The 11709-nt window shown below is 40.4% G+C and overlaps 1 protein-coding gene across 3 annotated transcripts in view; it reads right to left on the bottom strand.

Moving 5' to 3' along the window:
• Positions 1-11709, bottom strand: part of RYR3 (ryanodine receptor 3) — a 585375-nt gene that overhangs the window by 285573 nt on the left and 288093 nt on the right. For all 3 annotated transcript variants that reach the window (XR_003092800.1, XM_025197735.1, XM_025197736.1), the window contains 5 exons: positions 10084-10170; positions 8657-8883; positions 5916-6717; positions 5184-5384; positions 4314-4416 (listed from right to left, as the gene is read on the bottom strand). Coding sequence is in view for 2 of the 3 variants with exons in the window: in XM_025197735.1 (XP_025053520.1) it covers positions 4314-4416; positions 5184-5384; positions 5916-6717; positions 8657-8883; positions 10084-10170 (1420 nt within the window). In the remaining variant the exon portion in view is untranslated. The remainder of the gene's footprint in view (positions 1-4313; positions 4417-5183; positions 5385-5915; positions 6718-8656; positions 8884-10083; positions 10171-11709) is intronic.

Below are 11709 nucleotides of genomic sequence, written 5' to 3'. Positions count from 1 at the left end.
GTAGGGAAATGATGTTTACTATGCTTTGTAATACAATAGGTAAGAGATACCAAGCAATAAGTTTAAAACAAACAAAAAGTACTTACTCAATAATTCACAGAGAGATGCTTAGCTACATTAGTCTAAAGGTAAGCAGAAGGTAAGTCGGGATAGCACCTTAAGGATTAATTAGTTCACAGAGTCATGAACTTTCATAGGCAACAACTGAAATAGGCAACAATCCACTTTGGTTGCTGCCTATGAAAAGTCTTGCCCCTGTGAACCAGTGAAAAGTCATGCCCCTCTGAACCAGTTAGTCTCTCAAAGGTTCCACTTTGCCTTACCTTCTGCTTTACACAATGCATAATAAATTTGCGACACTCACTGGCACAGGGTATTAGCCAATAACATAAGCAGGTTTACAAATGTACAGAGTAAAGATTCATCAGGGGCTATTAAACACAACTGTTAAGGATAAAAATTATGGCTAGTGACTAGGAAGGTATGAAATGGGATGAATCACTCTACTCATACCCTGTTTCTTACACTCTTCCTCTGAAACAGATACTTGCCACTGTCAGGGACAGGATACTGGGCCAGAAAGTTCTTTGGTCTCACCCAGTAAAGAAATTCTTGTGTTCTTACTAGACAGCTACCAACTGTTGTGATTCAGTAGTAGAATACTTGTCTGCCATGCGGGGAGCCAAAGTTCGATTTCCAGATGTGCATATAACTACAGTCATAGAGGCACCAAAAGTCTGGGCTTGATTTAGCCTTTGGATTCTGTCTCAGAAATCTAAAGTGGGGATGGAAGGTCTGGGCAGCTTGCATTTCTCCATATTCCCATCTAGGTGTACACTTCAAAGGACCTCGTGACCCTCATGCATATATCATGATCCAGAGGGATCAGTGGTTGCCTACTACTATAAGACAGCTGGATGAGAAAGTTGAGGAGTGAAGATTAGAATTTGGGAGGCAAAAAGAATGGGGTCCGAACAAAGAGCCACAGGTAGGCTAGAGCAGACTGAAAGTTGGAGATGGGGGGCAAAAAGATTCAAGATGAGAAGCATAAGATCATCCTTTTATTTTCTTCAGTTTCCTGCATCATTCATTACAATTTTTTTCTGTTTCTTCAACAAATGAAGCACAAGTCCTCCAGAAAATATTCTCTCTCATTCTCACTGTACAATCCTGTTTTATTCCTAGGTCTAGCCAATTTTCTGCCATGAATGAAGAAGGATCTTATGGAAAAAGTGGTATTTTATCATGTCATAAAGATTATGTGATAATGTGTATGCAGAAGGGGATTGAATTAAAGTTGTACAGGTGTCTTTTATTTGGACACTTCTAAGTCCAAACATTATAAATTTTTGATTTTGCAATCAGAAAAAACATTAATTCAATACAAATTTATTTGAGTGAGAGGTGAGGTTTGTGAACATGCAGCAGAGACAGGGTTGACTGAGCAGTAGGGAAACTAGGACCTTATGGCTATCAGATTCACTCAGATAATCAATTAAGGGTTATGCTCATCCTCCTAAAAGGAATAAAAGGAAAGTCTGGACAGCAGAAGAGAGGTCTAGTAGGACCAGAATTAGCAAAATATGAAGGAAAGACTATAAAGTGAAGAACTACTGTGTGTTTTAGTTACTGGTTGTAGAAATGACAGGGAAGCCCAAAGAAGGGAGAGTGGTGATAAATCTAAGAGATGGGAGGTAGGCAGTAACTCACGGGCTGTTGGAAACTTAATCTTAAGGCTTTAGGCTGAAGCAGGGTTCAAATCTCCTTAATTCAAATCCTTTCCCTAATGGATAGTGAAAGACTCACCAGCAGAAGAGTTCATATTATACTTGACCCTAAAATGACAAATGGACAAATGATGGAATTTGGATTTAGTGTTCTAAAACCTCACCTAGTCCTTGAACCATGATACTAGGACTGTAATTTTGTCCAGCTGCTCTCAACTCTAAATCAGAGAAGCCAGGTGGACTTAAATAGAAGGAAGAATCCTTCACAGTATGCCATCTGTAATTATGTCTTGCCAAGTCTGATTTTAGGGTGTCCAGAGCTTCTCATCTTGGTAATGTTTGTTATTTTAATCTAAAACAACACATCAATAAAAAGAGTTAGAAAGTTATATAGAAATAAAAATTATGCACACATTTGAGATATTTTTTGGTATTTTTTGGTACTTAGACATGGTGGCTAGGGACAGACATTCAAAAAGCCTGAGCCTGAATTGATTTAACCTTTGCAGGTTAGTCTAACCTGGCTAGGCTGAACCGGTTTCCAACCATACAGACAATTCCTCTGGATTGAGGAAATTCAGGCCTGTAGTCCCAGGCTTCTCCTGTCTCGCTGCTCAAGGGGTGGGAGTGATCCCAGTGTTGTTAGCACTGAAGCAAAGTGGGTGTGGGCAGTACATACATCTGTTGCCAATACGGAGCTATTCAATCCCCCTCCCTGCTTTGTATACTGTCTGCAGCAAACTGGCAGGCAAACAAGCCAGGGGTGGGGGGGCTGAAAACAGTGTCACCCCTATCTCAGTGTTTATTGCTCCATTAAAAAATTACCAGCTACCTGTTGATTCTGCCTGTTGATTCAGCATGAACCCAGCATGTGGTTAGCTAGCTAATACACAGATACCTTCTCCACACGGCAGAGGGGACGGGGGAATTCCTGCTTAGCAGAGAGTGGTGAGGGTGAGGTGGGGAGCAAACAGCTCTTAAAGAGCTTTTCCCAGGAAGGACATAAAGCAACATGTTGAATAGCTCTAAAAAGCCTGTCTGCCTCCCTCATCTCCCACAGCATGGACTGTAGCCAGCATGTGGTCTGCTAGATAATGCTGAGGTGTCTGTGAGGGATGGGGCAATGCCTGCTTAGCACAGAGAGGGGCGGGGGGAGAAGGGGGAGCAGAAGCCAGGCAGATGTCTGCAGAAACTGCGGAGCTCCATTGAGGCAGCAGAGGGGAGGGGCCAGCACTGCAGTGAAACAGAGAGCTCTGCCCAGCCAGAGAGCATGCTAGGATGCTGAGGGACTCTGATTTATTTTAAACCAGGAAAGGGTCTGGGACATTGTATAAACTGGTTTGAGCCAAATCAGTTAAGTCCGATACCACTCAACCAGGTTTATCTCAAACTGGTTTCAGCCATTTTCAAACTGGTTTATGTGCCCTGAATGTCTGTTCTGTTACAGGTTTAAACCAATTTCTGATCACTTAAACTGGTTTGTGTGTAATGTCTGTCCCTAGCTCAGATGTTCAGTGCACATAAACCAATTTGAAAATGGCTGAAACCAGTTTGAGATAAACCTGGTTGAATGTAGTATCAGACTTAACTGATTTGGTTCAAACCTGTTTATACCATGTCTGTCCCAGACCCCTTGCTGGTTTAACTTAAACCAGAGTTTTGCAGCATCCCAGATGCTTTGCAGCCCTGGGTGGGGCTCTCTGCTTTACAGCAGGGCTGGCCTTGTCCCTCTGCTCCCTGGCTGCAGCTCCAACAGAGACCGCAGGCACAGCAGCATCTACCTGGCTTCCCCGTCCCCCCACTGCTCACCACTCACTGCTCACGCAGGGCTTCTCCCACAGAACGGACTGTAGGCAGCATGTGGTATGCTAGCTAATGCTGAGAGGTGTCTGTGAAAGGCAGCCAGGACATTGTCTGCTTAGGGTTTTTTGAAGCTAGTCAACAAGTGAGCTGGTAATGTCCCTCTGCTCCTTTGGAAAAAGCTGTTTAAGAAGAGCTGGAACTCTTCTTGAGAGAAGCTGTTGTTCTGCTTTGATGGCGTGATAAATGATCTGTTCTCAACTCCCTATGTAACTCCCTGCTTGTGAGGAGCAGTGGAGGGGGGACCCCTCCCTAATCAGAGTGTCTTGCTGGGGTCTGCAGAGTGTCTTGCTGGGGTCTTGCTCTCAGCTCAGCACTGGAAGGGAAGGGAGGGATGCTCTATTAATCCCCCCCGCCCACCCAACTTCTAGCCTGAGCCACTGTAGGCATGTGCCTGCATTTCCTCAGTCCAGAGAGAATGTCTGTGAGGTTACAAACCAGTTTAGCCTAGCCAGGTTAGACTAACCTGTAAAGATTGAATCAATTCAGGTTCAGGCTTTTTGAATGTCTGTCCCTAGCTCTGTTCTGTTACAGGTTTAAAGCAGTTTTTGATCACTTAAACTGCCTTATGTGTAATATCTGTCCCTAGCCTCAAGGCACAGATAGCAGATATATGCCACATCTAAACCAAAGTTATTTACATCAGTATTTTGCTTGCCATAAGAAAAAAATCAGAATAAAATCCTGCCATGTTTCTTAAGTAAAAAACAAATATTTGCCACTCACCACAGTGTATTAGGAGATCATCGTGAAATTCATATAGCTCTTCTCTAATCTCTTCTGGGCAGGGGCAGTCGTCTCCCAGTTGAAAATTTAGCAACATATTAATCTATTAAGGATAAAAACAAACCCAGAAATTTAGAAGACAGAAGAGGTCCAAGACAGCCATAATATAACATCAAAATAGAAATATTTTACTATTGGTAGCTACTGATATTACAGACTGGTACAGGAACTATTTGTATTACTTGGTATTCAGAAGAACTAGGTAATACAAGCTTCTAGTGAAGAACTGAATATATCCGTATAGCAATATTAAAGTAAAAATAGTTTGTAGATTTTATTTATCATTTTTTAAATATTCAGATATAGATTAAAGTAAAGATAAGTTTCACAGGAAACTTTAACCATCTGTCTCTAAAAAAGCAAATAGTCTCTTATACTAGAAAAACAAACATTAAAAAAGGTAGCTTTATGACATGTCTAAATGTCTGCTAGGATGTCCATGTATCTTTTATTACCAGTTTTGTACACACAAGCTATGAAGCAAATAACTTGGGTCATTATGAAGTCATACTTTTTATATAGACATTTACATAAAAGAAGCCTCAGTTTTTAAAAATGCTTAGTGTCTTCAGTTCCCATTAATTTACCACCTTAAAAAATACTTGGACAAACTTTATCTAGGTTGCTACAGATAGATTTAGAAGCTTGAATTCTGGCGCTCATGTAATATCTTGTGGCAGTCTTACAATCTGTATTTCAAGTGACATCTAATTTCTCCCACAGTCCCAGTGCTAGTATATATTTTAGACATTTCTACCCTTGCTCTCCTTACTAATCACATTTAAACAAAAAACAATCCTTTATTTTTACCTGTTCTTGAGCAGGGGAGCGAAATTCCTTTGTCTTCTTGGCAGTCAAAGCTGCAGACATGTTCAAAGCTTGCATCAGTTCATTGTACCTGAATCTCTGATTATATTGCAACTTTGATACATAATTGTCTGCAAATGATACAATAGATTCCACCCTGTGTTGCAGCTCACAGTCACAGAAATAATTGAGAAGCAGGCACATCTAGTACAGAAAAAGAAAAGAGAGCTAATCAGTTTAACTGAGAAACTATACCATAAATTATAAAAAGGAAGAACTTAATGGATACAGTAGGTTATTACAGGCACTGCTTTATTAGTACAAATGAGAATAAGATTATTTCTTCACAGACACTATTTTTTTAAACAGAATTGATTTTAGAAGTATTTTGTTACTATGATCAGGACTACTATTTTGTACTTGTCTACTGTTTTTTCCTTCTACATACACAAAAGAGCTTTACACATGTTAAAGTTCTGTCATAACAAGATTTTGAAATGGGTAGGTATTAATACACCTATGAAGAAACATTGTAGCCAAAGTGGTGGCATCTCAAGAAATTAAATGACCTACCAAAATCATATAGGAAATCAGAACTAGGACCTGAGAGCCCTTAATCCCAAACTGCTGGTGCTAAACATTAGAGACTATTAATCTAACTTTCTTCCTTTAATACAACACATACATGAATGCGCACATACACACACACATTTACTTTAGGATGGTAAGGGTCACCTGGAGTTTAACAGATTCAGGTAATCTTGTTTGCAATAAGCCTTTTATTGGAGCTTTTGTTTCCTTAATTGCCTTTTCTCCAGCTTCTACAGCTTTTTCTTCTATTTGTGTAACTTCTTCCTTCTCTGTTTTCTCTTCTGTTTCTTCCTTGTGTTCACCAAATACATTGGGATCAATGAGGAGTAAAATCTGCTTCACATCATCATCATCAAAAACTCCCATTATGAGCAAAGTTCCTATAAGTTTAAGCACAGGAACAAACTGGAACTCAACTTGCCCTCCAACAGGATCTCGGATATGAGTACCACTGCAGTGTACTGCCTCCGTGAGCATGCTTATGGCCTTAGATTTGAGTATGTCAAGTGGTATTTCTGGACTGGACTTCAGGTGCTCATCACTGGTCACAATGAAACAAGGAGTAGAAAAATAATAACCTGGTTTCAAACAAGTGCTAAGTCCCACTCCAGGTAATCCATGCGTTTTTGTTTCATCTGGATATAATGCAATAGTTCTGGTTTCATCTGTGATTGGAATAATAAATTCATTGTTCATCATAAGCTTGGCTTGCTTGGCATGCTCCAAATGAATACTGATGAGCAAGTCATAAAATCCAGAACGTAAAAGTCCAGGTAAATACTGATTATCTATTGTGTAAAATAACTGAGATATGTCTACATGGCTGCAAAGTGCATAAGCAACTCTAGAATTACCCAGTGCACAGACTGAGCAATAGAGTTTTAGAGTGTGGTAGTGGAACATCATCAGATCTTCTTGTTCACATAACTCCAAGATGTCAACACACCTGTTATGCAACATAAAGAAATGGAAAAACAGTGAGTTTCATAAATTAATTCTGGTTTATTAAATATATCCAAACACAAATTGTGGAAGGGAGAGGAATAACTGTGTAATGAATTAAAGGATATGGGAAATCTGAATTGGTTCTGTTTTAGAGCACAAGTATTTTCCTTACTCAGTAGGCATGTCTACACGTGCTATTAAGGCAAAGCAATAAATGCCAGTGCTTGTCTCATTGGCGCTTATTACTCTCAGGCACCACACTTATATGTGCTCCTAGGGATCACTGTACATTGAACTGGATCAGAGCAGCCCTGGGTGGTAGGGGGCCCAGGGGTCAGCCTGCCCACCCATGGCTACTCCAACCTGGCTCAACATGTTGCTGAGGGCACAAGGGCACAAGGGTGCTCCAGTGTGTGGCTAGCCAGCAGATAGCTTCCTGCACTGAAGCACCCTCATGCCCCAGCCAGCCACATCAGTGTCTACATGTGCAGTGCTGCAGAATAAAAAACTGCACACCAGGATAGTAGTTGTAAATACACTTGTACTACCCTGTTGTGGAGTTAATTAGTTTCCTGAGGATTAATAGGACTACACTTGTAGACTGTCTGCTATTTACTGGAGAGTTAATTAGTCTACTCTGCAGTAAATGTCTTGTGTAGATGTGCCCAGTAATTCCTATATCCACATCAGCAAACCAGCAGGCATGATTTACTAGAATTTGTCATAACTATAAGTCCCCAATAAGGAGAGGAAAATATTGAAAGAAAAGAGATTTTGCAAACAATTTAATTGGTATATAGACAAATTTTATTAATAGTATTACTTATTATAGTATCATTTAAAACAAGCAAAAACTCTTTCCCAGTCCCCCAGGATTTTATTTTACAGACACAAAACCCTGAAATGCCAAATTTTAAGACAGGAAGGTACTGGAACCTTACTGAAGACTACTGTCCTATTTTCATGACATGAAGTTTTTCTTTTTCTTGAACCACTTTCATTGAAATGGACATGCCAGTTAAAAATACAATAATTAAATAAGGCTACTAAGCACATATGGTTAAAATCTACATTCTTGCATGAGGACTTTTACTCGTGCTCTTTCAGTTTTGCTATTGAATAGCTTTTTTAATTTGATCAATTTATGCATATTCTGATGTCAGATAAAAATCGCATCTACTTTATGGTACCTCTAAAGATAAAAATCCGACTTTTAATATACTTTAAAAGGCTCTCAGTTTTCTAATGTGATTTCAATTAATAATACATCAGTGCAAAATTAAGAAAATATGAAATGCTTTTAAAACACTGCATAATTAGAGTTACCGTATTTTTATATTTTTTATTCTTATATCTCAAACTGGGTGAAGATTCAATTGTGTTTTTCAACAGGTCTAATTCCATATTATAATTAAAGTTAATCTCCCCAAGTCTGTAAATTATTTGGTTTGTAATAGCTATTTAGATTTCCTGCACTACCACATAGCATGAACACTGCATGTTCTTGGTGGCTGGGGGGGGGCATGGTGAGCTTCCACAAGCGACAGCGGCACTATCGGTGGGTGGAGCGTGGTGGCAGTGAGTGGGGAGCTCCTGCAGGCAGCCGCGGCACAGCAAGGGGGGAGGAGATGAGCAGCCACCTCCTGCAGGTGCCGCTGGTAGTGTTGGTGGTGCCTTTTCACAGGGGGTGCACCGCCATGCTCAGAGGGTGCACGTGCACCTGCATGCACCCCCTATGCATCACCAATGCCATATGGTATTTATAATACAGTAGATGAAGAGAAGATACAATAGATGAAATCAGAAAAAACAAAACATTTCTCCACAGAATTCCACCACAGCCTCTATGTACTCCAGGGCACTCCAATACAAGGACAGGAACCAACTATGTATATACGTTTCTTTCCTAAGAAAGCCACCATGGTTCTCTGAAAACGTACCTCGTTTCCTCAGGAATATGAAGTGCCATCATTTGCAGTGGCTCCAGACACTGCACTACCCAACCATGGCGTTCACTTACACGCTCAGTCTCTACCTTCAGGAAGCTGTTGGGCATTCTGCTCCATAAAACAGGTGTAATTGTTTGCACATCAAGGCGAGGAGGACACTGAGGAACAGGATTCTTTTCTTCACTTTTAAAGATTGCTGCTGATAAAGGCATGGTGTTCTATAATAAAAAAATAAATAAAGCCAAACATTTTTAAAAGAATGAGTAGTATCTGATTGCATAAATACTTAAGTATGCATCAGTTTCTAAAGAAGTAATACTTAGATATGTGGTTTTTGTTTAATTTATCACTGGGGCCCCTGGGAAATGTAACGTTTAAGATGCAATTAACCTATTAATTGCACTGTAAATCAGTAACCCTGCCACATATTCAAGGAATTAATGACATGACAAAACGCGAAACCAGCCACATAGGTATTTCACAAAAACGTGTAATATTATTGTGGCTGGTTTCCACAAAAATAGTAACAAACAAGAGCCTGTTCCAGACTCCAGTGAAGTTCTAGCTGGGATGGACAATCAGCTGATGATACTGGAGCCAGTTCAGGTTCCCAGTGCAGTCTCAGGGCTGGGACCAACAAGCAGCTATTTGTCAGTTCCAACCTCAGGAGCCCAACAGAGCTGATTCAAGACTCCAATGCAGTTCCAGGCCTGGGACCAAGAGCAGCTGATTGTCAGTGCCAGCCCCGGGACCACACCAGAGTCAGTTTCAGTTTCCCACATGATCCCTGTACTGATTGTCCTAGCCCTAGCTCTGGTTCATGCTGGATTGTCCTAGCTTCGATCCATACTGGATTGCTCTGGTTCATCCCCGGGAGAGCTCTGGTTCAGCTTTCAACTTGCTGGTGCACAGGAGGCCTGGGACAATGAACCCAGGCTCTTCTTGCACTGGCAAGGGGTAGTAATGGTGCTACTGGGAGCTGTAGTAATGTTGCTATTGGGAGCTGATCCCTGATCCCAAAATTGTGTGTTGTGCCAAAAAGGTTTGGCATGGCAGGAGGCATGATTGTTGGGACCAGAGTTAAGATCCCATCATGCCATAAATGAATGTGTGCCAAGGACCTAGGACATATCTCTTAAAGATGATATGAATTTAGAGAACAGCATATAAGCAAACCAGCTCAGAAAAAAAAAAATCAAGTGAATCCCAAACTTCATTATATTTTGATGACAGTACCTTATAGTTTTGATATTATAATAAATGTATGGGTTTTTCAGAAATAATCAAGTTTAGTGATACAGGTCTCACTACTGCCCTCTGGCATTGAAACCCAGAGATCAACTGGCTTGTCTGTGACTATTACCAGATTTAGAATGATAATTTTATTGATTTATTTTTTAGAAAAGAGTTAAAAATACCTTTAATTTACAAAGCTCAAACTGAACCAAGTTTGTGCTTGTAGGTTGTACAAAAGCTGCTGGAAACAGTTTTGTGTTTGGTTCGACCTGAAAAAAGAGATTTATCGCAGTTAAAAGGCATCAAGAGTCACTTGCTATTTTATGTCAAGAAAAATCACTGTGAAATAGCTTGGGCATTAGAATTATATAAATGTAAAAAAAAGACATTCAAGTACCTATCACCAACCAAATATAATGAGTGAGGTCTGTAACATACTCTATACTGTATCACCCCAGCCTTACAAATACCAGCAAGTGTAGTTCATGTTCAGGATGAGTGGTCCTATCAAAGAGAGACTGACTATTCATGATTAAAGATAAACTTGTTTCCAGGATCACATGTGTATGATACAGACAAGAAAAAATTATGATCATAAGATCAGACTTAGTTTTACTTCAGTGCATCTATTTCCGATGTGCTAAAGGGCAATTTATTATGAGCCAATTGTGATGGGGAACTTGGCACATCTGTTATTTTAAGGGGAAGAGGTTGCTTGAGAAATAGCCTGCAGGTATGGCAGGGGCCAATTACATGCAGATAGAACAAAGGACCCGTGGTTGAGCAAAGGAGACGAAGGTCCCTAGAGTTAGAGCTGGTGCAGGAATTGTGTGGCCACCAGGGGGGCATCGTGGCTGCTCCTGGGATTTGAACCTGTTACACCAGTATGAAAGAAACCCTTGCCAGTAGTTTCATCCTCAGTGAGGGCTTTAAAACCCAAACCAGTTAAAATAAAATTGAATTCTGTCTTTTTCTCATTGTTATTATGGAAAAAAGGAGGAATTGGAAATTACGCTGCAATTTTAAACTAGTGGGAGGATTGGCTTAAGCAATTTTAAGGTGCCCTTTTCTGACCTTGCAATGCTGAGCTGCTTTGAGAGCTGAAGTAGCCCCTGATGTAATTTAGAGTGCTCTGAAAGCTGATCTAAGCAGTGACAACTTCCTGGCCTGCTCTAGGGATTGCAGCATAGCCCAGCATCTTTACAGCACTCCATGCCTATGCCCTACCTTCAAGATACTATTGTAACTATGTAACTACTGTAATTGTTACTATGTCAAGTTTTTCCATTTTATGTTTGTATGAAACATACTATTTGGTCTGAATGTATCTCTGTACTTTTGTAATCTGACTTAATTAAAGGATGCTCAGTTGCTAGACTGGGAAGAAGCCGGTTTTTGGAATGTGCATCTGGAATAGGAATGAATATAAACAATGGCTGCAATGCATTTCAAAGGGAAATATGTCAAGTCTACTCAGACAATGACTAAGCACATTTCAAAAGGAAATCACATGCAGCAATTCTTATTTCTATTCCTTTGGAACAGAATCAAGAATGGCTGAGGGCCTTGTTAAAAATGGTACTTTTGGGCAGCTCCTGGAGCTCTTAACCTCTAGACTGTCTGCACATTAACATTTGAAACCAGTTTTAATCATTCATTATGCAGCCCAAAATTAGGCCACTGCAGGGCAGGATTCTCTCTGATCCGGGCTATGTAGCTGTTGTTATACTAAGGTGTGGCCACTTGAGGCTACACCTTAGTATAAATACCTCACCCCTTCTCCCCTGCCCTGGATCTGGCCTACTGCT

The sequence above is a fragment of the Alligator sinensis genome, unplaced genomic scaffold (genome assembly GCF_000455745.1).
Source record: "Alligator sinensis unplaced genomic scaffold, ASM45574v1 scaffold262_1, whole genome shotgun sequence".
NCBI classification, from domain to species: Eukaryota; Metazoa; Chordata; order Crocodylia; family Alligatoridae; genus Alligator; species Alligator sinensis.
This window is presented reverse-complemented; position numbering and strand designations above follow the sequence as displayed.